Below are 27831 nucleotides of genomic sequence, written 5' to 3' on the forward strand. Positions count from 1 at the left end.
ACACACACACACACACACACACACACACACACACAGAGGCAGGCCTCTCTGTAGCTGTCTGTAATTATACGTCTGAAAATGAACCTGGGCCTGGAGGGGATTCTGGAGAAAATGTTCAATCAGACGAGTGCTGGTTGATGCATGAAAGAGTGTGCACAGTGTTCTGCACTGAACGTTTTCTCCAGAGAAACCAGAGAAAACCTACACAGGCATACGGAGGACACGCCAGGTCCAAGCAAATTCAAACAGAGACCGTGCTAACCATTTATTACCGTGCACACATTTTTGTTTAATAGCTGCATCATAAATTGTGATTGAAGTATCATAAATTCACATTGCTCAACAGCAACATTTATTTAAAGTAACATCAAACATCAAACTACAACATATATATTTGAATCAGTTGCTTTCCACTTAAAGCGCTTGAAAAGTTTAATCAAAGTGGCACTTTAACAAAAACACCTTTTTTTAATAATTAGTTATGCAAATTGGTGTAACAAACTAAGCTAAATACTTCAGTGTTTAAGAACCATGTTTAAATACATTTCTAAATATAAATTAGTTTTACATGCATTTTTGCTGCAAACGTTGCTGCACTTTGTAGTCCACACAAGAAATGAAGGAGGTCACAATACCAGAAATCAAGTAGTACCAATACCAATTGATTTACATGATTCTCGATGATCATCCTACATACTGAAACATAAAGTTTAGTAAAAAGTATTTTTAATTTAATTTCTTAAATATGTTCATATTATATTTTGCTCACAAGGCACAAACTAAAAGAAGGAAAAACTCCCTTTTAACAGGATGGAACCTCCTGCAGAAACAGGCTCAGGGTGGTGGCTGGTGGTGAGGAAGAAATCAAGCAGAACAGATGTAGAATAACACATGAAGGCAATAAAATAAAAGTAATGATTTTCTGTTTTAATAGTTTTATTTTAAGTTGTTTTACTCAATTATTATTATTAATATTATTATTATGAGTCTGATGTAAGTATAACAGAAAAACTCTTGAGGTAATTAGCCTTGAAATACTAGATAAATACCTTAAGCATCTTTATTGCATTTTGGCACCATGTTAGGGTTCCTGCATCAACTGCAGTTACCAGTTTAGAAAAATAGACTCATTATGCACTACAGTCATGTGAAAATGACCAGACAGATGACCTCTCTTTTAAATTTTCATAATGTTCCATGCTACTGGGAACCCACTCCATTTACTAGACATCAAAGCCCTGAATTTCTGGGGTCTAGACATTACAGCATCCATTTACTGAGTGGCATCAACAAGATCCTGCAGTTTGACAATCAGGGCTGATTAAAGGAGCTGTGTAGTGTCTCTCAAGTATTATTTAAAACCCCATCTGTATGTGCATTCTGTCTCTGCTGGTGCATATCTATAGTTCTGGGATGAAAGTGAGGACTCCTCACCGTTTAAGTGTCCCCATGTAGATAAGTTACCAAACACGAGACACTCTGCACCCCTTATTTAACTGCATATGGAGCAACGTCTAACCTTTCCAGTGGCCCCGTCAGTCCAAGTGATGCTTGAAAACTTTGTATAAAAAGCAAAAAACTGTTCAAGAGTGCTTAGGCTTTGTGTGTTTTGGAAGTTGTGGAGGATATTTTATATTCATAGTACAAAAGACTTATTATCAGTAGAAGTAGTCTAAGTCTACTCAGGCATTTTTCACACTCGGAGGCATGATGATAAAGAGTGTTCTGAAAAGCCTCTTATTGTGAAGCATAATGAGAGAAAATTAGACAAACAGAAACGAGAATTGTGATAACTTTATAAGTCGAGTCATCTCAAATCATCATTCATGATAGGATAGGATAAAGACAGCGGGATAAAACCGAGAAAGCAACAGTCTTATTATTCCCTTTAGCTCTTTGATATGATAAGAAAGCAATTATTCCTTAATTTACTCAGAAGAAACTATAAAGGATTTGGCAGCATTTGTTTCTTTGCTTCAAATACAACTCCATTCCAGGGCCTTGAACTCGGGATATTTTCCCTAAAATTCTTCTTTTAATACTACAAGATTACAATATTGAGTTCCAATGTGTCATTAAAGGCCATGAATATAGGGTCACACTTTGAAAACTGTGTCTCTGTTTAGTCCTTTTTTTTATATTTATAATCTCATTAGATCATTTTTTTATCAACTTACCCAACCCCACCGGGCTTTAAAAGTGCCATGATTTCATTCCATCTGATGAAACTCATACATCTAAAGACACAAATTGTCAAAGCAGAGTCTCTCATCACAGCAGGACGTCTTTCCCAACTTCTAGTAGCGATGATTTATAGCGCTTATATCCAGTCGCCACTCTTCAGATTCTTTTTTTTTTTTTTTGACCTAGTAATTATGGCACGTCTGAGGAAACAACTTTAGCAAAAAATATTGAAATTGTCGGGCAAGGCAGATGGAGGACGGGTGCTATTTTTCTTACTCTAATAGATATTTAGTTGGCTAAAGTTGCAATGCTTTTATATTAAAGAGGAAGTTTAGAGTTTTTGTCGGTCACGATGAAGAGCTGATCATAATATCTCAGTGATATTAAGTCAAGATGAAGACATTGAGAATTTTGAATTCAAAACTGACACTCACAATGTCTCAGGTGAAAATACAATAAGTGTCATCTAATGTTTAACTATACAGCATTGCCCTAATTGCCAGCTTCTCCTATTCGGTCATCGTCTCTGTCCTCTCTGTCATCAGTTTCACCTCCTTCTGTGTCATGAGGTAGGCTTTGCCTTGTCTCTGTGTGCTGAGACAATAGGCAGGTTAGCGTATTATAGCGAGGAGGCAGGCGGTTGTGCGAGTTAATTATTTTGGAACGTGGAAGGGAAGGATCCAGTCAGTTGCACTGTCGGACAGCTTCACTTTCATGCTTGAGGCGGCGGCAGCACCTGCCATAATTTCCCAGGTGGCCTCTCCCTCTCTTTTATCCAACTCTCTCTACCTGTCTGCCTTCCTTGTTCTTTCAGTCTGGGAGAAAGCAAGTGACCTGTCATTAAAGGACACACTAACAACGTGCAAATTTAAGAACTGTGCAAAAGAAAATCAAAAGCTGTTATATGGTTATGAACACTGGAAATATATGAGGGAATGTTAGGTCACCTAGCTACTTCAGAGACGATGAAGTCTAGTGTCTTGCTGCATGTTCTTTTAGTTGCTATGAGCTCAATGTCATTCACAGACTGCAACATGCAAAAAATTAAATGCCACCAAAGTTCACCACTTTCTTTTTGCCTATCGCTGTGTTTATTGTGATTGAATCTACCACCCACCATTATGTAACCACAGAAGACTAACATGAGTTTTGTGACTCTATTGTACCACACTTCAGGTCTGAATAACACATTTATCAGTAAAAATGAGATTCATCCTCCAAAGAACCAAGCAAAAAAGAATCTTTTTTTTGTAGAAAGGCTATCCAAACACATGAGATATCAGTGGAAAGCCCAGGATGTCCTTTATTTAGTTCGTCAGGACTTAGTAGGGTAGCTCAAATAAGTCACAAGATATAGACAAAAAACAAATATCACTTAAAGAGGATATCATTGAATCGGCTGCTTCTCAGGAGGATATATGCATAACCCAAGGATGAGCTTACAAAATTGAGCACTCCCCATGTCATGTCTATACAGTAATAGCGTTTTTCCACTGGTACCTACTCAGGTCGGCTCGGGACGGTATGACAACGCCTTTAGGGTTTTCCATTAGGTTGTAGTACCTGGTACTAGGTACCTACTTGGCCATGGTTCCAAGCAATCGGAGGAGAGCTCCTTCACGAAAAATGAAAACCATTTTTTTTTTAAACTTGGCAACGAAGAACATGGCTGGATAAAAACAGCACCGTGTGTCCCGAGTCTGACCAAAAGCCACAGACCGAGCAGCTGGTATACCATCGCCTCGACGTCCTCCTTTGTTGTGATGTATATATGTTGCATACCAATGACGTCACAGGACGTTCAACCGTGTTGCTATAATGACCCCACACACATTAGGTGATCCGAGTCGAGTCACGTCAAGCCAATCTAGGTAGGTACTAGTGGAAAAGGGCTTTAAGCTGACTTATTCCATGGGGCGGGGTTTATGAAAGAGGGACTCTATGCAGTTCTGTGAGAAATCAAGCACACCCATTGATTCAGTAGCTTCTAGAACCACCTGATTTTACATTTAGAATCAGTCTTTACATTGTTCACGTTCTTTAAAGCGTTGCTTAATTCATTGAGGTTTGCGGGAATTCGTTTACACAGAGCTCTGAGATCTTTCCACAGCATTCCAGCTGGGTTGAGGTTTGGACTTCGGACCATTGCAACACCTTGATTGTTTTCTTTTTTCAGCCATTCTGTTATAGATTGGCTGCTGTGTTTGAGATTATTGTGCTGTTGCATGACCCAATTTGTGGCCAGTCTTTAGGATTTCAGGGAGGTGGCCTCACATTTGACTCTTGAATACTTTGGTATACAGAGCAGTTCATGATAGGTTTGCATGTAGGAAGTGATAATAGTGATTTTTTTTTTTAAAAGATGAGTTTCATATAGATATTTAAATGCATCTAATTTTGATTTGTCAAAAATGTCTACAGTGGAAAAATTAGTGATAGGAGCTAGAAGAAGAACAGCAAATAAAGAGAAGCTGCCGTCTCCATGACCAAAGCATGCATAACACAAGTAATCTTAAAGCTGATACAGCATAACTTAACTGGTGTTTTGTGACTTAAATAGCTGTGTGGTAACAGTATAACGTGAGCGTGTGGACATAACAATTTGCCGACATGGCAGAAGCGCGACTGGATATAAAGCTTGCCTTTTTTTGCATTTGATAATTACAGTAATAAAGTGTGATTCATGCAGATGTTCTTTGGGGATGATACCCGCAGAGCTGTCGTTTTCAAACATTCTCCGTGGGGTTCCATTTTCTCGTTGTGACTCAAATTAATTATCCAGGAAATTATTTATTTATTTCTCTTGTTTTTAAGAGCACAAAAATTGGTTAAATTTATAATTCGACCGAACCCGTTTTCCATTGCCTAGATTTTGTGTGTGTGCGCGTGTGTGCGCGCGCGAGAGAGAGAGGCAGTTTCACAGAGCCAGAAATATTTTTCTTTCAAAATTCCACAGAGAAGTCTTTAGAAGTAATTTTACCTGCCTTTGTTTCTCTTTATAGATCTGTTTTTGTGCGTTGCCCTTGCATTTCAATAAAGTGCCTCGGAGGAAATGAGCTCAGTTTCCCCATCAAGTTCAGCGCGACGCTCTGCATCCCTCAATAGAGTCCTGACTGCCTTTTTTCCCTCCTTTGCCTTCCTTTTTGTGTACCTCCCTTTCCTGCATCCTGTCATCAGCTGAGAGATGTGGCACTAGCCACTGGCAATATTTTTAATTCCCAATGCGTCGTCTACTAAACAACAATTTAGAGGGCCCCGTTGGAAGAAAGTGGCAATTTCCTATGAAAGCGCTGGTGTTGCGCTGTATTTCTTCCCCCCATGGCACTGCCAGACACATAGGTCTAGACTGTGCTAATGGTTCCACATTTAACAACCGTGTTCTCCTGCTCCTTCACACCGGATAGAGTTAGGGGAAAAATAGAGAGAAGGGAGCACGAGGGAGAGAGAGCAATTTTCAGTGGAAACTTTCTGCGTCACCTACGAGAAATACATGTGAGCTAAACCCGCAGGAGAAATCTACCCGCCCTTATTCACATTTTCATTTGCAGAAAAAAATTTAATAGTTCGGCTGGGAATTTAAGAGGTTTGCACAGAACTGAGTGCAAGACTTTTGAATTCTATTAGGCATGTTGTCACTCACTGTTACATGCTTTCAAACACACAGCTCAAAAATTCACATCTAGAGAAACTTTGTTGCCATGGTTGTATATAGCTGCAGTGACACCGGTTCGCATCCTGATGGCGGGGGCCGCTGTTGGTTATCTATCCCCATAGGCTTTTCAGATCTTACTTTGGACTTGTGGCTGTTTTGTAGGTGTGCAACGATTGTTTTTGTCTGCTTCCACTTGTCTTTGCACTAGGATGATGTCGGCGTAAATGTGCAGTCATATTCGTTGTGTTCCCACTCTCGTTAAAATGACTTTAACACCATAATGCCGCAAATCTCCGTTAACGAGTTACCGCGGATCGCCCCGTGCGTGGGGCTGGACGGCGTCAACACGTTAACAAGCTAACTGCGTTAACGCACTAGTTCCCATCAATTGAGCGTTGCGTGGCACATCGGACATACTGTTTTACTTTTGTCCATGACGCGCTTACCATCAGGGTCATACGTCACATGAAAACCAAAATAGTTCCAAACGCCAGATCTGAATGAGGGTGGGGGAGGCTCAGTTTGGTAGCGTTGAGGCAGTTGCCATGTTGCAACGAGCTTAGCTTCTGCGCTCAGTGGATCTGCACTCGACAGTGCAGCCTAGGCGGAGTAGTCGAACGCAGATCCACTGAGCGCTCAACACAGACAGCATCGTCAGAAGAAAAGTTGATAAAATAAATTAAAAATTTTGTATTGTTTGATACATATGCGTACCAAACCGAAAGCACTGTATCGAACGTTAAATATCAATACGAGTATGGTTGCACCCCTACTGTTTTGTTATTGTCATAGGTTCACAGTTTTGTTTTGTTGTTCTCACTGCATGACCTCCCAGCCCCCCTTGTTTTCCTGTATTATTGGAATCCCGCTTCTTTCTCCTTTCTCTGCACCTGCTCTCTCTGATCAGTTTTTTTTCCCCCTCTTCTTTCCCTTGACTTTGATCTTTCTCTCTCCAACATTCTCCCTCCACTCCTTACATCAGGGCTGCAATAATTGGAGATCAACGTTCCAATGAAAGGCACTAATCAACACTAACCTTCATTTACAATGTAATCTGATATTAACTGCATACGCCCTTTCCCTAAATTGGATTTCACATCTGAAGGACAATGGCCGGTGGAGTTGGCGATACATACTTAGCTGGGCTGGCTTTTCCCACTGCTTCCAAACTCTACGTCATTTACATTCCACACCAAAGGGTCAACCAACTCAACCAAACTTGAGTTGATAGGTAAACAAAATTTGTGAAAGGAGACATCTGTTATGTTGGATCCATCCAAACATTTAACGTTTAATTGTTACTAGCTACTAGCAGTACCCCGGAACACCGCTTGAAACTTGCATGAAATCATAGACTGTATAAAACATGGTTGTAGCTTACAGGTTAGAAAAATGAAGCCAATATTGAAGTGCCTTTAACTTGGTTTCTATCCAAAGACCACAAAATGGCAATAGCTGTCGTTACAAAGAGACGTCCGGAAAATAACTTTATTTCTTGAACTCTGTAAGCACTTTTCTGCTGTTTATGGCCTCGGTCTTTGATTTGGGGCCAAAACAGAAAAAAATAAGTATTTTGTAAATCTTGACCATACTATGTCTGAAAATAGGGGATTATATAATTATGGAATGAAACATAGTCATACTCATTACTCCCCATCGCATCTATTTTTTGGTAACCCAGATGGCAATGGTGTATATGCTCATGTAAAGCTTCAAAATACGGGTCAATTCCTGTGTACTCCTATGCTAAAATCTCCAGTTTATGGTCTCACTTAGTTAAGGATGTTAAATTGTGAAATTAGATGGCCTTAGTAAAAATTCTAACGTGACGCTCTTGTTTGATTTCTAAATCGAGCTCCGTTGTCTTTCCATTGTCATTTTTGCCAAATACAATTCCCCATTGCCATGAAATATTATGCTCCAGTTCTCAATGTGCAGTGTTCTTCGTGCTCAAGCATTCACACATACATGGAAAGATATATAAAGGTAACCAAAGATGTACTCAGTCATGCATTAACAAATATATGTAACAGTCCATATATTTAGAGCACATGCAACCCCTTTTTAACTCGTGCATGTAGTAATTCTGCCTGTTGTACATGCCTAGGCACACTTAATCTGTCTACAAAATAATCCATGTGAGCTATTCGTGCCCGATAAAGCATGATTTTCCTCTGTGAGTAATGCAGTGCTTTGTAGGCTAATTCAACACCACGAACAAAGCTAACTGTCACTGAACCTGAAGTAAGATTTACATGTCATTTGAATCCTTCAATTCTTTTGCTGATCTTGTCTGTCAAATTTGCACAAATGTGAGTAAATATGCAGGACAAATTCTGTATATTTACTAAATTTCTGTATGATGCGAAAGGGGGGAGAAAAAAAACTGACCGCAAGGATATAATGCATGCACTGAGTCACCCATACTTTTCCACTTATCCAATTCAGGGTTGGGGGGGGGGAGCTGGAGCCTAGCCTACCGTAGACACATGACACACCATGGACAGGTTGCCAGCCTTTTCATCATAGATTGATCTAAAGTCTATGAAATGCCAGACAAATAGTGAAAAAATGCTGTCACAACTTCCCAGAGTTCAAGCTGACTTATTCAAATATCTTTTCCAAAACAAAAGTCCAAAACCTAATAATATTTAGTTAAGTGACATATGAGACAGAAAACCACATTTGGGATGTGCAGCCAAAGAATATCTCACTTTTCCCCCACCTTTTTTTTTCAATAAGCTATCTTCCTGTCAATCATGCAGTTAATGAACTGACTAATTGTTTTGCCTCTAATAACCACATTAAATATCACTGCTCAGACCTGAGCAGGTACTAGCTGAAAGCTTTAGTCAATGGTTACGAAACAAAGATAAATGGTACCTGCAGTTCAAAGTGTCTGCCCCTTGGAGGCACCTTACGCGCCACTAATGAAAGCATTGGGCGCCTCAGGGAGGACAAAAAAAGACTGCTGCTTGGAATGAGGTTAATGAGTGTCCACACGATGACACGACCCACTACAAACGATCAAACCATTAGATTTAAAAAGTCCTTACACGCCGAATAATTGGCTGATCCCTACATCCCAGGTCTTGAATGAATCATTGATCATCTGCGAGGTCTCGCCTTCCCGTCCTTTGTCGACTGCGCTCTTCTCCTCTCACTAAGGTTACAGCTTTAAAACAAAAGTAATTATTCCATACTGCGTCGTGGACTGCTTCTCCAATTCGATTCTACATTAAGATGTAATTCGGCTTGAAACGCAGCGTGAAGTGGAATTTTACGTTTGTGATTGGGTCTTAATGTGCAGGTCGATCAATTTGTAGAGTGTTATCTTGTAAAAATGTTTCCAGCGTAAATGAGTGAGTGGCCAAAGATTTATTTATTTATTTCTTATCTGTGTAAATTTGGCCCTGCACTCACAAGAAGCCCCATTCCGATCCAATTCCAGCTCGATGCCTTTCTTTTTCTTTCTAGTAGCTTCCTCTAATTGCCTCGATTCCAGTTTGTCCTTGTATTGATGTTCTCCAATGTTGTGACCAATATCTGACCGCTTTCTCCCACCTTACATCCCACCTCCCTTCTTTTCGCCCTTATTTCTTGTCTTGTATACTTGAAGATAAATATAAAGACATTAGGCAGAGACATTTAAGTGTTTGTGGTGTGGCGTGTACTTAATGGTCTCAAAATACATGGATAAAATTTAATATGACCTTTAAATATACAGACCAAGCTTTCCAGTAAGGTGCAGTACCTCACTGTGTATTGATTCAAGACATGCTTCGGCCCAGATTTTATACCACACAGAGTAGCCAAGCAGTAAAGGTTTACTGTTCTCAAGCAGGCAGTCGCCAATTTATGATGCCACCTCACGGCTGAAACTTGAGTTTAATGATTCAGTTTCACAGACGATCAACTGTTATGGACTCCCTCCTGCTGGACTCAATTGATGATCTGTCAAACACATGCAAGAAATATGTTTATTTTCTCTTTTTTTCACAGCTCTGATGAACATAGGTACCAGAAGGAACTACAAACTATGTTGTGTCCTCTAAAGTTAAAAAAGACCAGGAAAAATAAAGTGACACAATAAAAAGCAAGTGGCTACAAAGAACTTAATGCCTTTCATATGGCACACAGTTTTGTTTTGTTTTTTGCTTTGTACTGCTTGCTTGCTGACTCAATTGACATTCAAAGCATTGCAGAGTATCTGGGCATTCATAATATGCCACCAATGTAGTGAGACATGTCATGTTTCTTCTGTGTTTTTTGCATAAAAAGACATTAAAACGGGGTACCTCATCAATCAATGCTGTGCCGTCTGCGGTGTACCTTAAAGCATTTTAAATTCATGCAGGTACAATGCTTCGTGTCGATACAGGGTAAATCATCTACAAGCCTCCGTTCCTCCTCATTTATCATGTGCCATATTACCACATACTCTCCCAAGTGGCTTTTGTTTTGACGTTGTGTCTCATTGTGATGGACAGTGACTTAAGGACGGCTTCTATTACCTGGCCTCACACACGCAACTCGTAATAAATAATTATCTTAGCATTAGCCTACGGGGCTTGGGGAGTTCTACATCAATCAACTACGAGGCTCGCCGCGATGCTAAGCATGGAGCTGGATAGTGGACGTGGTGCCGCGCCACAATGCTCCAATCCCTCCCTCCTTGTGAAGGGAAATTAAAAAGGTAGTTCATCAAAAGTTCATTAGCATACAGCTCCTTGCTCCGTCCACCCCTATACCCTCCTCATAATAGACACTTAGACGGGCCATGTGAGGAGAATAACAAGTGTGTACTACTTCTGGTTGTGGACGTGTTTGAATTAAAAGACTGCATCGTGTTCTGTGTGCCAAATGAGTTTTCTGACCCCAGGATGAGCAAAAACCTATTTCATATCCAGAATGTACAAAATACTAAACCAACACATTAAAAATGATTAAAGCCATTTTTCCCTTAAAATATACAGTGGATTTATGTAGTTAAAATAAAGTTGACACTGAATGCATTTCTTCCAATCATCAAAATCCCAGTCTATCCTAATAAGTCAAACATTCATTGAATATTTTCTCATGTGATAATATGCTTCCTACCAATAAATTCACAAAGCTAGAGCTGCTGTGTAAATATTTTTTTTCCTCCTGGAGCCAGCTATCTCGTCCTAGTTCACTTTCACACTGCAGCGCAAGCTTCTATTAATGCAATCTGCACAGGAAGCCACAGAGGTCACTCATAAATTTAGTTTGGCTTGCAGCATTTCGCTACTGCATCCCTTCACAGGCTGTATTGCTAACACTAAGCAGTGAATTTTAAACTTATTCTATGCACACAAGACTGTTAAGGAATTTAACTGGGTACATTGGTTTTCCCTCATCATAATTTCCTGTGTTTTCTCATAGTACCTGCTATTCTCTAATAGCACTGCCATATTAATGAAATCAGGCTCATGCTCTCAAAGTAAAATTACCCCTTACCCGAGGTCGGCCTGTGAATAAATGTATAAATGGGGTTACGGTGTGAATAGAGAGGCTCAAGGCTGAATCTGTTGAGCCTCGCGTGCTTTGTTTGTGTCACAGAAATGAAAGTTGAGGGAAAGGCTCTGACCTGGTCATCCAGCCAATTTGCACTTGTTTGTTTCCTTTACACTGATGTATCCTGTTATATTCACTAAGAGTACATGCTTGTTTCCCCAACCGGTTTTTACACTTATTCGATAATGCCTACACCCACCAGGGAGCTGCTGTATTGAGCCCTCAGTGTCTTACTGCTCATCACCAAGCAGCTCCACTGGAGCATGGCTAGTATCAGTGCCTCGCCTATTATTTGCTCTAAGCCTTGGCAATAAGCAAAGGTAACTGGGAGCTAACGGCCAAGTGTTTATATCTGTGCCACAGCAGTTTCACAGCTCTTGAAATATTCATTCAGTACAAAGGTGAATTCACTTACATGCCTTTGACTGGCAGCTGAGGCGATGATTCACAGCTGTTTTGGTGTACATGCGGTCTCCACAAACACTGCATTTGTAGTTTAGAGTTACGTGCGTCTTTATTTGCATTAGGATGCTTTTATGGACTTGTGTACATTTTTTTCCTGAGAAGGTGGGAGCAGGAGTCAGATATTGCACTCTGCATGTAACACGATCAGAGTCTGCAGTATCTCTCCCTCAGGAAGTCCTGCAGTTCTCTTTAGTGCCTGCTTTACCACTTTTGTCCACCTTGTCAGCATTTAGTGAGAGAAGGAACAAGGAGAGATAGACAGAGGGCAAATTTGCTCTCAGCACCAATTTTTGAAAGACAGGGGAAAGCAACTTTAACTGCGACTTCATTATCAACACCATCTGGACTGGCAAAGGAAAAAACAAAAATACACCCTAGATTTAAAAATACATGATACGATGTTTGTTTTCCTTTTGATTACATGCTGATCAGATTGTTCCACGCTCGTGTTTCCACGTCCTTTATTTGACGCAATCTGAGATGCAGACTTGATAGAGCAGGCATGTTTTTGTTTTTCTTATTTTGGCCTGTACAGGCACGGCGACCGATGTTGATCATGCCAATTGCTCCATGTGCTACCAGCTTCAGCTTAGTCCACACAAACTCCTGTTGCTTCCGCATGCAGCGTAAAAACAGATTTCTTAGCTTGCACAACCCAATTTTGTCTGGGAATGGGCTGCACAGTAACTGAGGCAGCAAATAGAGAGACCTTATGTAGAAGCTATTGGTGGGGATGAAACTGTTATTATGGTCTATCAAATTCTAATAGAGAGCAGAAGAATTGACTTTTTAATAGTTATAGGTTACTGTTTGATTGTACATCAGCAGGAATCGTACTTCTTTGTATTTATGGAAAATGATTACCCTTGGGGTGAGAATCCTCTAATTCGTTTTGTCATAATTTTTTTTTTCCCCCTTGCTCATCTGTATTCAGCCTCGTGATTGGCAGTTTATCCGTGAGTCGACCATTCTGGCTCTCAGGGGCCAGAAATGGTCAGTCAGACAAATTACATCCTTTTAACCCAACTGTCAGTCAGACACTTGGTGGACTGAAGCCCTTAGGTGATGTTTCCATGTTAGGCTTTGTATGAAACTGACGAAGTCTCCCACAGTAGTATTACACTGCCACACACACACACACTAATATACACACACACTCTCTTAGAAAAGCCAGATAATGTGGAGGCCAGGAACACTATTGTCTGTATAGTACCAGATCTCTGAGGCGCACATTTAGATTGCTGAGACAATTCACATATTAAGACACCTCCACATAACCCACATCACATTCACACCTTCACATCATCCAGAAGAGCTGCGTTCTTTGCATCAAAGGCACAAGAACATGAGCACGTGCACTAACCCGCACGCGCTCTTATTGTACACGCAGACCATTCAGTCCCTTTTGGCAGTAATAGCTACACTGCGCTGATATGGCGCTTACTCGTTGGGTCTTTTAAAGCGGATTTGCAGGAGGCTTTTTATTTCTTTAAAGGGAAGGAGAAACCTCATTTAGGGGATGACTGTTTGAAAAGATGCTCGCGCAAGAGCTCGATATTCAGTGAGAGGAAGAAAGATGGAGGTGAGAGGAAAGTGGTCACCCAAAAGATCCAGCCTGGCACCAGGGCCCAAGTCTAACCTTAAACCCAGTTTTAGAGAAGACTGAAAATTCAAGTGGATGACTTCAAAGGTGATCACATCAACCAAAAGTGCACAGCTGGAGAGGATTCTTGCAGTCGCTCTTGGCTAAACTAGTCCCAACGTCCCACCACCAGGGGCAGTGTTTGAATATCAGAGTGTTGTTTAAAAAAAATCAAAACAAGGAGGAGGAATGTGAGAAGAATAAAATGGAGAGTGAAGCCGGAATGGGCGAATCCCATAGGTACTATTGATCTGCGTCTGCAACAAACATAGGCTTGTTGCCAGCGAGCATGCTGGTGGTCAGATGTGTGTAATTGATGGAGTTGAGTTTGACACAGTGCTGTAATGTAATCTGGGGCTCGAGTCTCTGTGGCGTTAGAGTGGGAGTGAGAGACATTAAAGAGAGAGGTGAGGGGAAAATGAGGCAGGGTGAGGGTGTATAGTGGGTTGCCGGAAAAAGGCACGGGGATTTGCTGCAGGGACTGTGGGCTGTGTAAATTTGATGTATTAGAACGGAGTGTTTCCCTCCTCCTCCCTCTAGCAACCTCATGGGTTACACACGCAGGAACAATGGCCTTGACTACTGTAATAGGCTTTTATCTAGAGGGACTACTTTCTCAATCACACACAGTGTGTAACGGAGTGTGTTTCACTGTCTGCGATGTGCAGCTTTCCACTTCTTTTGCTTTCTCTGATTTACACTCAAAATAACAACCAATATAGTATTCTATACACAAAGTGTCCTTTTTCACGGCAGTTTGTTGCGATATGTGTCCGAGTTTAAGCTAAGAGGTGAATTAGGCGCATTTTGGAAAGATGTTGAGTAGCTCCATTTATAAATAATTTGGAAATGAGATGTGGGGTCTTGACTTGGGCTTTTTAACATTTATATTGGCACATTGTTATCTAGCTCTTAAGGCTAAATATTCATGGAAAAATGAGCCCTGGTTGAAACAGTTGTTCACACACAGACTTGGGCACTTTTTTCTTGTTTGGCTTCCTTCTGTTTCTTTCTTTGTTTGTTTGTCTACATTGTTTTTCCCCCAGCTCTGTGTCTTGTGTGACAGTGTTCCCACTCCTTTGTTCCACTGTAGCTGTGTGTCTAATTTAATTGCAGACCTTTGAAGAGGGATCGATTTGAGAGAGAAGATAACTAAGTTATCAAACTGCTTCATTGACTGGCTCTCTTTTCTCTCTCCATCTTTTTGCCTCCTTCCCTTTCTTGTCCCATCTTACTCTCCCTGACTTCATTCTCTCCCCCCTTTTTACGCCAATTTTCTTCCACTCATTCCTCTTCTTCCCACCCCCCACCCTCCGCCTTTTCTCCTTTGCTGTCTTTCACCCTTGCCCTGCAACCACAGGCCGACAGACCTGTCCTCCAGAGAAGTTTGATTGCGGAGGGGCTGCCAGCAAATGTGTTTCATTGTCATGGCGATGCGACGGAGAGAGGGACTGCGAGAACGGGGCAGATGAGGAGCAGTGCGCCGCGGGTAAGTTTGTGGTGGAAATGGTGAAGGAAGAAGCACATAGTTAAACACGCGGCACACTTTTCATGTTACAGTGCAGTCAGTCTGTTGTATTCCAGTTGGGAATAATGTAACGTGTAACCCCAATTCCATAAAAGTGGGGACACTGTGTAAAACATAAATATAAACTGAATACAGTTATTTTACTTATAATAGAACACATCAAATGCACCATTCTAAGAAAAATATTGTCTCTTTTTGACTTTGATGTCTCAAAAAAGTTGGGGCAGGGCCGTGGTTTCCACTGTGTAGCATCTGCTGTTCTTTTAACAACTGTCTGTAAACATCTGGGAACTGAGGAGAGCAGCTGCTGGACTGGTGGAAGAAAATGACTGTCTCTATCTTGTCTCATATAAGATTCTGGCTGCTCAACAGTCCTGAATCTTTCTTGTGATGTTTTTCTTTTTGCGATGCTCCCAATGTTTTCAGTCGGTGAAAGTCTGGACTACACTTAGGCCAGTGGAGCATCCAGATGTTGCAATAGACACAGGATGCAGTTTAGTATAGTGTCATGAAAAAGACATCATCTTGATGGAAACATATGTTGCTCTAAAACCTGTATGTATACCTGTATTCATGGTTCCTTTCCAGATGTGTAATCTGCCAAAACTGTAGGGCTGATAACAAGCCCGACTGTCCCTCTCCTCTTTAGTCCAGATTGTGCGGCGTCCATCTTTTAGCCATCTTTAGTCATTTTACCATGGTTGATTTTAAATGAGATGTTACTCAGCAAAGATGGCAGCATTTATGCATGCTTTCATCTCATGCTTGCATCTTCTTTGTCTGATAGAGCTTTAACCTGCATTTGTGAATGGCACTGAGTCCATGCACTTTCCATGACAGAATCATGCCTGTTGTTAACGCAGTGCTAGAGATCACAGGCATCCAATATTGACTTTCAGCCTTTATATTATAAAGCGTAAATGATAAGACACCCAAAGTCTTTGAAATTTTATGTTGAGGAACATTATTCTGAAATCGTTCCACAATTTGTAAATGCACTTTTTTTTGCAGATTGTTGAACCTCTGCCCATCGTCACTTCAAAGCATCCTAACGCTTTTGGAATTGACTGCTAAATTTCTTGTCATCTACTTTACAGTCATGATGGAAATCAAGCCCAAGTCTGTCTCTTCAGAAAGCACACACTTGTTTGATCAGCAATGCCCTCACATGTTTTTAGTAATTACGCATACATTGACTGCTGTCACACTTTGTAGCACACATCCTCCCAGCTGATATCAAAGCTGTAGGAAAAAGGGGTATTGATTTTCATCAGCATAAACATCTGGCCTGCAGCATTATTGATTTTAAACCTGAAACAAACACATGCACCCACAGCATATTTTTTTGAAGAATATAGATTGCATGTACAGTTTGCCCTTTATGTTCTGAATTTCTCTAATATCTCTAATATAATGTTGGTGCCTTTGTCCAAATGAAAAATGGCTTTTTTACTGTCACAGTCATTATGTTTTAATGGAGACAAAGTGGGGTCATTTTAGACCAGTTTTTGTATGCAGGGGCCTAAAGCAGAGAGAGTATGTACCAAGTGTCCTCATTAGGAAACTACAAGATTATCTGTGTGATGCATTTCAGATTATTCCCATAATGCTGGCATTGTCCTTCACAAACTTTGACATTCATATATTCTCATGCTGAAGATGAGGCGCAAAGATGTGCAGACTCCCCAATTTGGCAGTCAACAAAACTCTACAAATGCCTCCTCATGTATTATTATTAATACAGTGTTGCTGTTAGCTGTAACATGCTGCCTTCAAACCATGGATATTGTCTCACCACATAAGTCACGGGGGCATCTGCACACTGCGAGTGCATCACATGCCTCTTCATCACAGTTAAAAGTATCGGTTTGCAGCTATTGTTTGCTTCCACAGAGGGATCCTGTGGTTTGCACCAGCATGAATCTCTTTCTCCTTAAAGTCTCTTCTGCGAACTCTCCTCTTTGATTTCTTTGTGTTCTGTGCGCATCTTCTTTTTTGTTCAGTGTAATAATTCACGTTAATTGCCATCCACAAAAAAATCGATATAGCATAGTATAGTGATACTTTGCATGCCGATATTTTATCGATATAGAGACCCAAATATTGATGCTTTATTACATAAATTCAAAGCAGGGTCGCCTTATAGCAAGTGTGAATTTAAATGTGAATTCTTGTCTTTATCACACTTAACTGTTGTTTTATGAGAAACAGATTGCATCATAAGGTGATAAACTCTGATTTGTTATTGCACAGCATATTGCAAAATGTTAAAAATCGTAACAATATCGCATCATGAGTGAAGTATTGTGAAAATACCATATTGTGGGCCATCTGCTGATTCCCACCTCTCTAGTGTCTATATGGAGAAAAAAAAGCTTTCACACATCAGCTGCGTGCTAATCCAGAATTTTCTTAGTGTAAAACACATGAAATCTGGAATTTGTGAAAATTTTTCCACATTTTAGAAGTTGTGATAACTGTTTTGGGGTTTGTTTGTTTTTCTCATGGTTAGCAGGATGTCCTAACTCATCTTCTTTCCCACACCTTCCTTCTAGTCTTTTCTGTGTTTGTCCCAGTTCATCTGTTTTTATTGTGTGTGTGCACTTTAGGTTGACGGTAGCACACGGAGATCTCTATAGGGAGTCTATGACCATGACCTAATGAAAACAGCAGGCACTGTTGATTTAGTCATGTAACCCAAGCTGCACTGTTCACATACCGTCTGTATCTCGTGTATAAGTTTTCTTCCCATGCTTACTTAGCACCTGTAATTTTCCATTGTATTTCTGTGTATTGATAGTCTTCCATTGCCTTTCATCTGCCTGGCCTGGCCAACTCTTCATCACCTTTTTCAGTAGAAAATAAAGTGGTTAATGCGCCTGTGGAAAGAAAAAAAAAAAGAAATTCATAGGGCCCTTGATGGTAATTGATTTACTGTCTGAAGTGGTTTGATTATATAGGTGGGTGTTATAGGCGTTCTGCTGCAGAGATCAGCCTTTGATGAATATTAAAAAGTTGACCGGACATTTAGAGATCACACATTAAAGCTGACTTAAAGCCCAACAGCACAATGGATCCATTAACGCTAGTCTTTATTTTCATGAAAACTTAACTCTTTTTCCAAAACACAAAATTTCACAAAACCATTCAGAGTATCTGAAATTCAAATTTCATATCCATCAGTTAAACACAGAGTGCAGATATCGCCTTATTACAGATGCAGATAACAAATTCAATAAGTGGAGGAACACAAATTAAGAACATTACAGCGTTTAAAAGCACCACCTTGCAGTTTTACACCTCCACCAGCCTCTGAAGGTACAGTTTACTTGCAGGTCTGCCGAGATTTGACATTTTATTTTTATTTTTTTAATAGAAAATGTCAGCTCTTCATCATATTATGTGGGAAGTCACAAAAGAGGATTCATTGTTGGTTAAAGTATTAAAAGAGCTGTAGTCACAAAGATTCCTCAGTTTACTCTGTCACTTTAGTCACAGTGTGGTAGTAGCAGCAAAACAGGTACTGTTTCTACATTCTGAGTCTGTGTGCATCATCGTGGGAATGCATGTTCCTGAATACACCTCCTCTACAAACACTCCTTTCCATTAATCTGAGGACATGTGATCATATCAGTTTCATGTCTAAATAAGCACTCTCATTACTTTGTCATGAAATCTGTGATGGAAATATTTGCAGGTCATATCTAGCAATACTCATGTGTCACTTTCAGTGTGGCACAAGATTGAAGTTTGCATTTGCCCCTATAACACACACGCACACATACACACACCCTTGTGTGTTTATGGGGCAAATCATATAACATCTCTGAAGAGGGTTTCTGTCTGAGTAGACTTTACAGAAGATATATATTATATAATATAATGTTACCGTAGCTTAATGCTGCTGTAGTCCATGCAGGGGTCGAAGTGGGATTTGGCAGGTGGGAGAACCCTAAGATGGAGCGTAGTAGTGTAATGTGGGGAAAAGTATCGCTTAGAAATGCTTCACACAGTAACTTGTTTTGTGAGCGACAGAAGGGATTTCTTTGTGTGCAGGCTGTGACCAGCACTGCTTCTCAGAAAATCACTGCTCTTGGGAGATTTAGTCAGTTAAATTCAGTAAGATATAAGCAAATGACTCGATAGCTGATTTTTCTAAACCTAATAAAGCTTGTATGAAATGTAGAATTGAGCAAGTGAATTTAATTTGATGTTAACTAACTTTAACCATGAACACCACAGCCGCTCTACAGCAGTGCAACATCACTGTAATGTTCACAACAAACTAACCCGTTTAGACTAGACTAAACTGCACAGTAGTTTCATGAAAACTGGGAATAAAACAAAATTGGTATACTCACAGTTTGTTGATTTAAAAACTCTAAAATGAATTAGGACATTACATATAAGATTTAAATTTCATCTGCAGAGCAGTTATATTAAAATGATCTCTCATCTGCCCTCTCTCTTTCTTACATCTTTTTCCATCATGCATTTAGGTTTTTTTCCCTCCCTGGGAAATGCACTAACTGTTCATTCATGTAGCAGACACATTTTGTGAAAGATTTCACAGAAACAGTTTGTGTGTTTGATGTTTGTGGAGCTACATTTAAAATTACCAACCACAAAAAAAAAAAAAAGAAGTACTAGTTCATCTCTGTGCACTCTTCGTTTGTAGCGCTGGCTAGATGCTATTAAGTACAGTGAACTTTATTTACATCTGCACCTTGAATGCACACAGGTATGAGAGGGGGGAAAGCGATGCGTTGTTGGTGTCATTATTTACCTATTACTAAGCGAGTATCTCAATACTGTCACTGGTGCTGCAGCACAAGAAAAAATATAAAAGTATATGCATGTGTCAGCCCACCTCCTTCTCGTCCTTTAAACAGATAAAGATAAAACATTTGCAAAGACTAATGAGACCAGCACTCCCTTTGGGTATCTGGTAACCTAATTTTTTCCCGCTCTTCCATTTGTTGTTCTTGGAAAAGTAATCTTTAATTGATGTACCAGACACAGCTGGAATATCAAATGAGTGTTTGCCACACAAACAATGAAGTTCAGTTACGTGATAAACATTTGGAAGCAGAATAACGGACCAATAGCCCTGCCTGACTTTCTTACAATGTTATGCTTGTGGGAGCGTACTCATCAAGATCTTTGGTAAAACTATAGAAATGGCTGCACAGAGAGAGAGAGCACTATACCACCCACAAACACAAATTAGTTCATCGATGGTGTGTCTGAAAACATAGTTCCTTTTTGAAATCTGTTACTTTCATCCATCCCCTATTAGGGCTGTTCGATATAACGATATATATCGGATGACGATATAAAAAGGTCTATCATTTCATTGTACGCAATCGTTTGTTTCGTGATGTCGTAAAATAAACCGTTTACGGTAATATTTTTTTCATCGTTTTGATGGTCACTGTAGTGGCTATATTTATTTCTTAAAGTTCTCTCTTTCTCTTATATTCAATATAACCAGACTACAGACAAACAAACATTTGTTTTTATGCGTTGTCGTTAGCAACAACGACGGTAAAACCATCGCGTGTCCGCTTGTTTATGTTCCACATAAACCTTTCACAATAAAGCTCAAGATCCTGTTGAGACTTCAAAATAAACTAAATCACGTGTAAGATGCAGAGTGTTTACGGATGAGAAGCAAAAAAGAGCCGCCAGGTGCTAAAAAATAAACCTTAGACTCAAACGTTAGAACAGGCTTTTCCCCGCAGCACGCCGTGTGATAAATACTCACGCCATTACAACCTATGTCTAAAAATGTATCGTTTCATGCATCGGTTAAAACACTCGACTCCAGCTACATGACGCGCAGCTGGAAACACTTAACGCAACAGAATTTACAGAAAATGTTACATTTTTGTGATTTATATCGTTATCAGACGATAGATGTCTTATATCGGGATATGAGATTTTGGTCATATCACACAGCCCTATCCCCTATCCTTACTGCTGCCGTCACCACCTCCTGCACCTTTGATCTCCCATCTCTCTTTCCCGCCCTCCGTCAGCAGCTACAGTTGTACAGCTAATGTTAATTTGGGCCGCTAATTGAGTATATCCAAATGTTGAATAAAACATGGGTCCAGGAAGAGAGGATATCTGTTACATTAAGAGGAGGCCTCTGAAGAAAGTTTATGAGCCTTTAATTTATGTTAATGTGAAATTGCATGTGTTTAGGCACACATCTGCTGCAAGCTATGTGTTTGCATGCTTCATAGTGTGCAGATGCTAAAACGTTTTGGGGGTTTTTCAACACTGATAGAGTATTTTCAAGATGGATGAACTCCCTTTTTTCCAATTTCTGTTTTATTAGGTGAAGAATTCAACCAACAAATGCCAGAAAAGTGTCCTTTGCCACCTCAACATATAATTTTAATGCATTGAGCTGTTCTCTAGAGCTCTAGATACAAGGGGCTCATTCCGACCTAACAATAACATGATTCATATACCATGTGTAGTCAACAATACCCAAATGAAAACAGAATTATGAATAACATATGATATTTATGCTAATAGAGGCAGTTCAATCTTACACACTGGTCCTAATTTCCTCGTACAACAATAAACTGACATTTTGAATTCTTCAACATATCAGTTGAGTGACTGAATGTGCTTCTGTCGTTTCTACCTGGAGAAAGTAGAAAGTCGATTTTTGTAAAAGATCTTTTTTTTTAAATCCATCTTGCTTGACACATCCTCTTCCTCTCTGTTACTTTCTTCTAAGTGTACTAACCCTTCTGTAGAAGCAGCACAACTGTATCACAGTGAGCCAGGCTACTTTATCTTTACAGCAATAAAAATGCTGCATTCATGCTAATGTATGTATTCAAACAAACAAAAAGATTACAGTTACATAGCTCCAACATAAGCCTTTTCATACAGACACCCTAACCCACACCTAGTCTATTGGGAATGATAACCTTGTCCAGTTGGGCCTGTCACACTCTTATTCTTGAATGTTCTGTATTTTTGTCATTTAAAATTGTCAAGGAGCAAGTCTATGTAGAAGTAGGCTATCCTGATTAGTCTTATTTCATGTACCTCAAAGACATTGTGTGCTTGCTTATAACAAGGATTTCTTGTTCAAGTTTCATCAAAACCTATCTCAAATCATCGAAATGTGCAGAGGAGGTCAGGATAGAGGTACAGTGAGTGCCTCTAGCCATCTGTAAAACACGGTGGATGCTCTGTCATGGTTTTGGGCTTCATTTTAGCCAGGGATGTTGGCGCTCTTGTCAAATTTGATGGAATTGTGACAGCAGGAAAGTACCATTAGGTTTTGATCCACCAGTGCTTTATGGAAATGTCCAATTGGCAACATCTTTATTTTTTAGTATAACAATGATCCCGAAGGCAGTGCCAATGCAATAAAATCATAACTGGATAAGAACACAATGAAACACTGTCAGTCATTGACTGGCCTCCCCAGAGACCTCAACATTGTTGAAGGAGTGTGGGATCATCTTGACAGAGAGGACCAAAAAAGGCAGCCATCATCCAAGAAAGAGCTTTATATGTCCTTCATGTAAGCTTAACTGTTCCTGAAGACTACTTAAAGAAAGCTTTGCAAATAGATTTGTTGAAGAATAAAGGTGGTCATACCAATTGTTTTTAAAATTCAAGCTTAATAGAATTGTACAAACCCAGTCCTTTCCCTTGTGATGGAATTCCATGTATGTTTGCACACATTTCAGTAAATTAGTGCAGTTATTTCCCATTTTCCTTGGAAAAAAAACAAAAAAATGAGGGGTGGCTCAAGACTATTCCATAGTACTGCAGTGTTCAAGTGCCCTCTCATTGTGCTGAGAGGGCACCTTTGCGACAGTGAGTTACTAGAGCTGCCCATGTCAGTATTGCCATCAGTGGTAGGTCAGGTCAGTAGGTTGTAGATTTTGTTGTGTAGAAAATCACTCTCCATTGCTCTGATGAAGGCAGGAGTTACATGGTCCTGAACATGTTTTTGTCTTTTGGCCATTTGAGGAAATCTGCATTTGCTTTATTTTTGAACCTTAAAGTTTTCCACTTAAACATAGCATTACCACATCTTTGGTGTTTTTAGTTCTCCTCTTCACACTCTAATGTGATGGTTTTATAGTCTCCAGTCAGTGAAGGCATCTCTATCTATGCCCAGTGCATATGCCTCTTTTTGTCTTTGCTTTAGTTTCATCTCTCTGCAGTGCTAATACTCGCTCCAGATATTTCCAGCAGACTGTTTCTCTGTGTGTTGTTCCCCTCTCTGTCCTCATCTGCAGAAAGGGAGAAAGACAGTAGTGTGAAAGCTCCCGCAGGCCCCGAGGACCTGTTGCTCTTTTCACATCAGCCAGTGCTGCTGCGTTACATTACAGCAAGTTGCTGCCAAATGGATGCCCAGGGATATGTTAGATGGTGTTTTATAGCAGGGCAGAGAGGAGCCGAGCAGAGGGAGAGATTATTGTGTACTGTAGATGTGTGTTTTTCTGATGGAAAATAAAAAGAAGCAAGTGAGGGGGAAAAGTTGCACATCTTAATAAACACGTTTATCAGAAAGCTCAGGTGCTTTCTGCACAGAGTAAGTATCCTAATGAAAAACACAGATAAAAACTACACAAATGAAAACATATTCCTGCACATCCCCTTTTCCTATGCATCTACACACATGCAATATGTAGCTTCTTTATTATAGGAAGCTATAGAAGAAAACATGGACTCCATTATTTGATAACAGATCAAAGAAGACGAAGAAGAGTGCACTGACATAAAAAAAAAAGTCTAGTCGTCGTAATGCATTTTTCCCTCTTTAATCTTGCTTCACCCACATTTACACTACAAGAGGTGGCTGCATAGATACAGAGTGCTAGCAGTTGTCTCAGAGTTTCTTCCCATTATGTTCTCCTTCATTTATAATCCTTTGACTGCTCTCACTGTGCGCGTAGGTGTAATGTAATGGAGCGCCAGCACACAAACAGGCTCACTAGGCACCCAGAGGCGGTTGCACTTCAGTTTCGAGCAGACTGTTTTCTTCCATTGATGGTTTTAAGAACATTACTCAATTCCTCTTTCACCCCCCAAAGCCAAGCACACACACACACACCCTCTCAGTATTACTTGGAGATGACAGTGAAGCCTGTTTGTCTGAAAATTGATCAAGGTGCAAACACCGCTTAGCTCGAGTCAGATCTAGGATCTTTTCACTTTACTGCTTTTCCTGCCCAGCGAGCTCTAGACAGCTGAAGGACCCACCACACTTTACAGGCAAGCAAATGTTTTCAAAGCCCTATTGCTATTTTTATTTTTAACTTAATGATTTATTTGTCACCTAAATGGCTGCTGCTAATGCAGTGGTCAGTAATTTGCTAATACATAATCACATTATGTGATTGTCTTGCTCTACTAAAAGCCATTAGCAAAGAATTTAAAGCAACAATGAGCCACATTCAAATTATTAAAGCAGTTATGACTTAATAGTTTTTGTCAGACTAAAACCAGGCACTAAGTAAAGTCAATGGTTGTCATGTGAGCAGGTATGAGGTGAACAGAGTAGACTCGGCAAACTAAACTCTTAACTACAGACTTTTTTAATGGGGGGAAAAAAGCAAAAAATCCCAAAAAAACAACTCTGCAATAACAGGGCATACTATGAATTGACTAACTGACAACAAGCTAACTTGACATTTAGAAAACGTCACCGTCAATGACAGAGTATGTGTCAACAAATAGAGAGCGATGCAGACAACATATACACAAGAGGGTGATTAAGGGAAGTGGACACACCTGGGGAACACAGCTGAAGAGAATCATAACTAACGAGACAAGGGTAGCTGACAGGGGATGTCTTTAAATCACCCCGTAGTTCTTCAGCTTGAGACACCTGAGTTAGAAAACACAAACACTGCAGTTGTCTTTCACTCGCGAGGGCAGTCATGGTAAATGGTAAATTGCCTGTATTTATATAGCGCTTTACTAGTCCCTAAGGACCCCAAAGCGCTTTACATATCCAGTCATCCACCCATTCACACACTGGTGATGGCAGCTACATTGTAGCCACAGCCACCCTGGGGCGCATCTGTGAAATTACAGCTTTTAAACAAGGAATAACACAAGTAAAGAAAAATAAAATAAAACCAGGAAAACTCCAACGCCGATCAACAGTCTCTTTAGAATCTGAAGCCATGTTTAAAGAATGTACATTATCTGGCATGTAGGTGCAGCGTGTGGTGTTGAATAAGACACACAATCCTCCTTTCTCAGCCAGGATCATGTCCAGTGCTACACAATGTTGCATTACAGCAATTCTGAGAGCGTCTAAAACTGAACATCACACAGACGAGAGAGGAGACAATAAAACAAGAAGTAACAGACACAGAGACTCAGATTCAGAGACGTGACCTCAAAACTGGGACTCGGGGCAAGGCCACTATGACATGACATACTGGGGATATCCAAACATATTCACGGAGACAGAGCCCAGAGAGACCAGACACTGAGAAGGAATAATCAAAGGTACAGGGACACTGATGACAGGACACAGAGACAGACTGGGCACGAAGGGAAACAAACATAAACAAACCAGAAATCAAGACTTATAAATAACAAACTAGGAGGCATTGGAAAATAACATTCATGAGCTAGAACATAAACTATCAACCAATAACAAGTCCAGAACCACAACTCTAAATACTGGGTCAAAGACCCAGCACCATGACAGTCATATAATTCAAGCCATCCAAAATTGTAATTTGGTCATTGTGCTGTCATGTCAAGCACCACAATTAATGACCAGCCTATAATAAATTCAATCTTCTGACAATAATAATACAATTATTTTCGGACAGGCAAGCAGACGAGCATGGCTATGTGGCTTACACACTATGTAGCAGAGAGAAGGAATAATTTACGACACCAACTCTCTGCCATCTATAATCCAGTTTTGAGATCCCTTCCCAGACGCCTTAACGCCCACTCACATCCTGGGCCATCTGATCTCAGGAATTCGCATGATAAGGTGGGGCCAGGTTTTACAATGAACTCACCCGAAACTCTGGCTGATTGGGACCCACACCCAGTTTCACACCTTGGCTCAGGCGATTAGAGGATCATCAGGGGTCCTTTTGTCCCTCTGTGGGGGGATACTCCCACTAGGTTTATATCTGGGACTCTCCACCATTTGACCTTAGAACTGAAAAAGCTTCTCGGATGAGAGGTGAAACGTCTTCAAGTAACTTAAAGAAGTCCAGACGCTTTTCTTTGCAAGCTCCTTTGACGACAGTGATAAGAGTTAACACTGAGGAAGAGAAGGGAGTAACGGGCATGTCAGTTTTAACGTTCAGTGGCTGAAATCTTACATGCCCAGAGTGCTCTTTGTGCAAATGGACGTCTATGTGTACTGTATATCTAGACCACCGGGACATTCATCATACAGGAGCTGCATACAGACATACACACACATTTTCAGTCTGCAGTGATTGCTTGTGAGGCTGTTAATATTCAGTTCTAAGCTGCTGTCAGATGGCATAATGATTGAGCTGTTGAAATATCCTGTTCTATTCAGTATACCGGCCATGTTGGGCTGCGTTTGTGTTCAGTGTGTGTGTGCACAGTCCCTATAGTCCCAGCTCATCATGAAGGTGGTTAAGAGAAGTCTTTCCCTAGAGTATGCTAATCAGGTTGCTTAGAGACTTTCAGAGTCTCAATAAGTTTTGTGCCATTTTTCTCTTCGTCTAAGCTGCCATTTCAGTCGGATTCCTCAGGCTCAGCTGCCACGCTGCATCAAGGCTTTATTCTCACTGGCTTTTCACACTTAGTTTGACATGGTTTTACTCTGAGCAACGACGGTCTAACCCCAGGTGATTGAAAGCTTTGAAAGGCAGAGCAAGGAAGCCAAAATTGGAATGCTTACATTTATTTTGTGATTTTAAAAAAAAATCGATTGCATTTGTTGCTTCACTGTATTAAATGGTATAGAACGGATTTTGATACGAATTGATCAGATTGTGCTTTAGTTAGACTCATTTGTGTTTGTTGTCAACATGAAGGCCACTGTCAGCTTCCTTATTCACCACAGCAGGTAGCTCCGCATGTTTGATTTGGTGGATTATTACACCATCTGGTTTTGGGTCTCCTCGTGGAACTTAGTCTGACTACACTACAGAACCTCTGTGTTTGTTTTCAATATATCTGTATTTAAACATGTAACATTTTTGTCCAATTACTGGAGAAATCTTAAGCTGAAAGGAAAACTTTTTAATTAAAGTGTACCATTAAGTCAATTCCTGGAATATTGATCTGGTCAGTCAAGTAGAATTGGGAGGTTGTTAATTCAGCTATTTTGGTGTTAATGAAATTAACAACAGATGCACCAGAGGGGCAACAATGAGACACATTGGGTGGAGGCTAATAGCAGCTTTCCCTCCTCATCTTTTCAGACTGTTTTTTCGCTAGTAGGGTCAATGCTACTACTGATACCCTACAGAGGTTGCACAGGTAGTTCAACTCCTCCAGCATGGGACATCAATACTTGTCAGTGCCAGGTTTGCTATGTCAAACTCAAACTTGGTAAGGTTTTCAATTTAGCAATCGGGATGCACTTCATACTGTCCAGGAGCTCAGTGATATCCTGGTCCAGATCGGGGAGGAGATGCCCCAGGACACCATCAGCATTTTATGATAGTTTTGAATACTTAGACATAACGAACTTCAGTTAGCTTAACAGCAATTATATAGTACCTAACAGCAGGAGCTAGTAAACATATCTGTATCTAGAAAACATACAAATAGTCAGCAGTTTATTATTATTTTGGTTTATTAATTAGC

The 27831-nt window shown here is 40.3% G+C and overlaps 1 protein-coding gene across 7 annotated transcripts in view; it reads left to right on the forward strand.

Annotated features, from left to right (window-relative positions):
• lrp8 (low density lipoprotein receptor-related protein 8, apolipoprotein e receptor) overlaps positions 1-27831 on the forward strand; it is a 168537-nt gene that overhangs the window by 87420 nt on the left and 53286 nt on the right. For all 7 annotated transcript variants that reach the window (XM_005736981.1, XM_005736983.1, XM_005736982.1 and 4 more), the window contains exon 4: positions 14842-14970. In XM_005736981.1, the coding sequence (XP_005737038.1) occupies positions 14842-14970 (129 nt within the window). The remainder of the gene's footprint in view (positions 1-14841; positions 14971-27831) is intronic.

Source organism: Pundamilia nyererei, unplaced genomic scaffold, assembly GCF_000239375.1.
Source record: "Pundamilia nyererei isolate P.nyererei 1_Seehausen unplaced genomic scaffold, PunNye1.0 scaffold00072, whole genome shotgun sequence".
NCBI lineage: Eukaryota > Metazoa > Chordata > Actinopteri > Cichliformes > Cichlidae > Pundamilia > Pundamilia nyererei.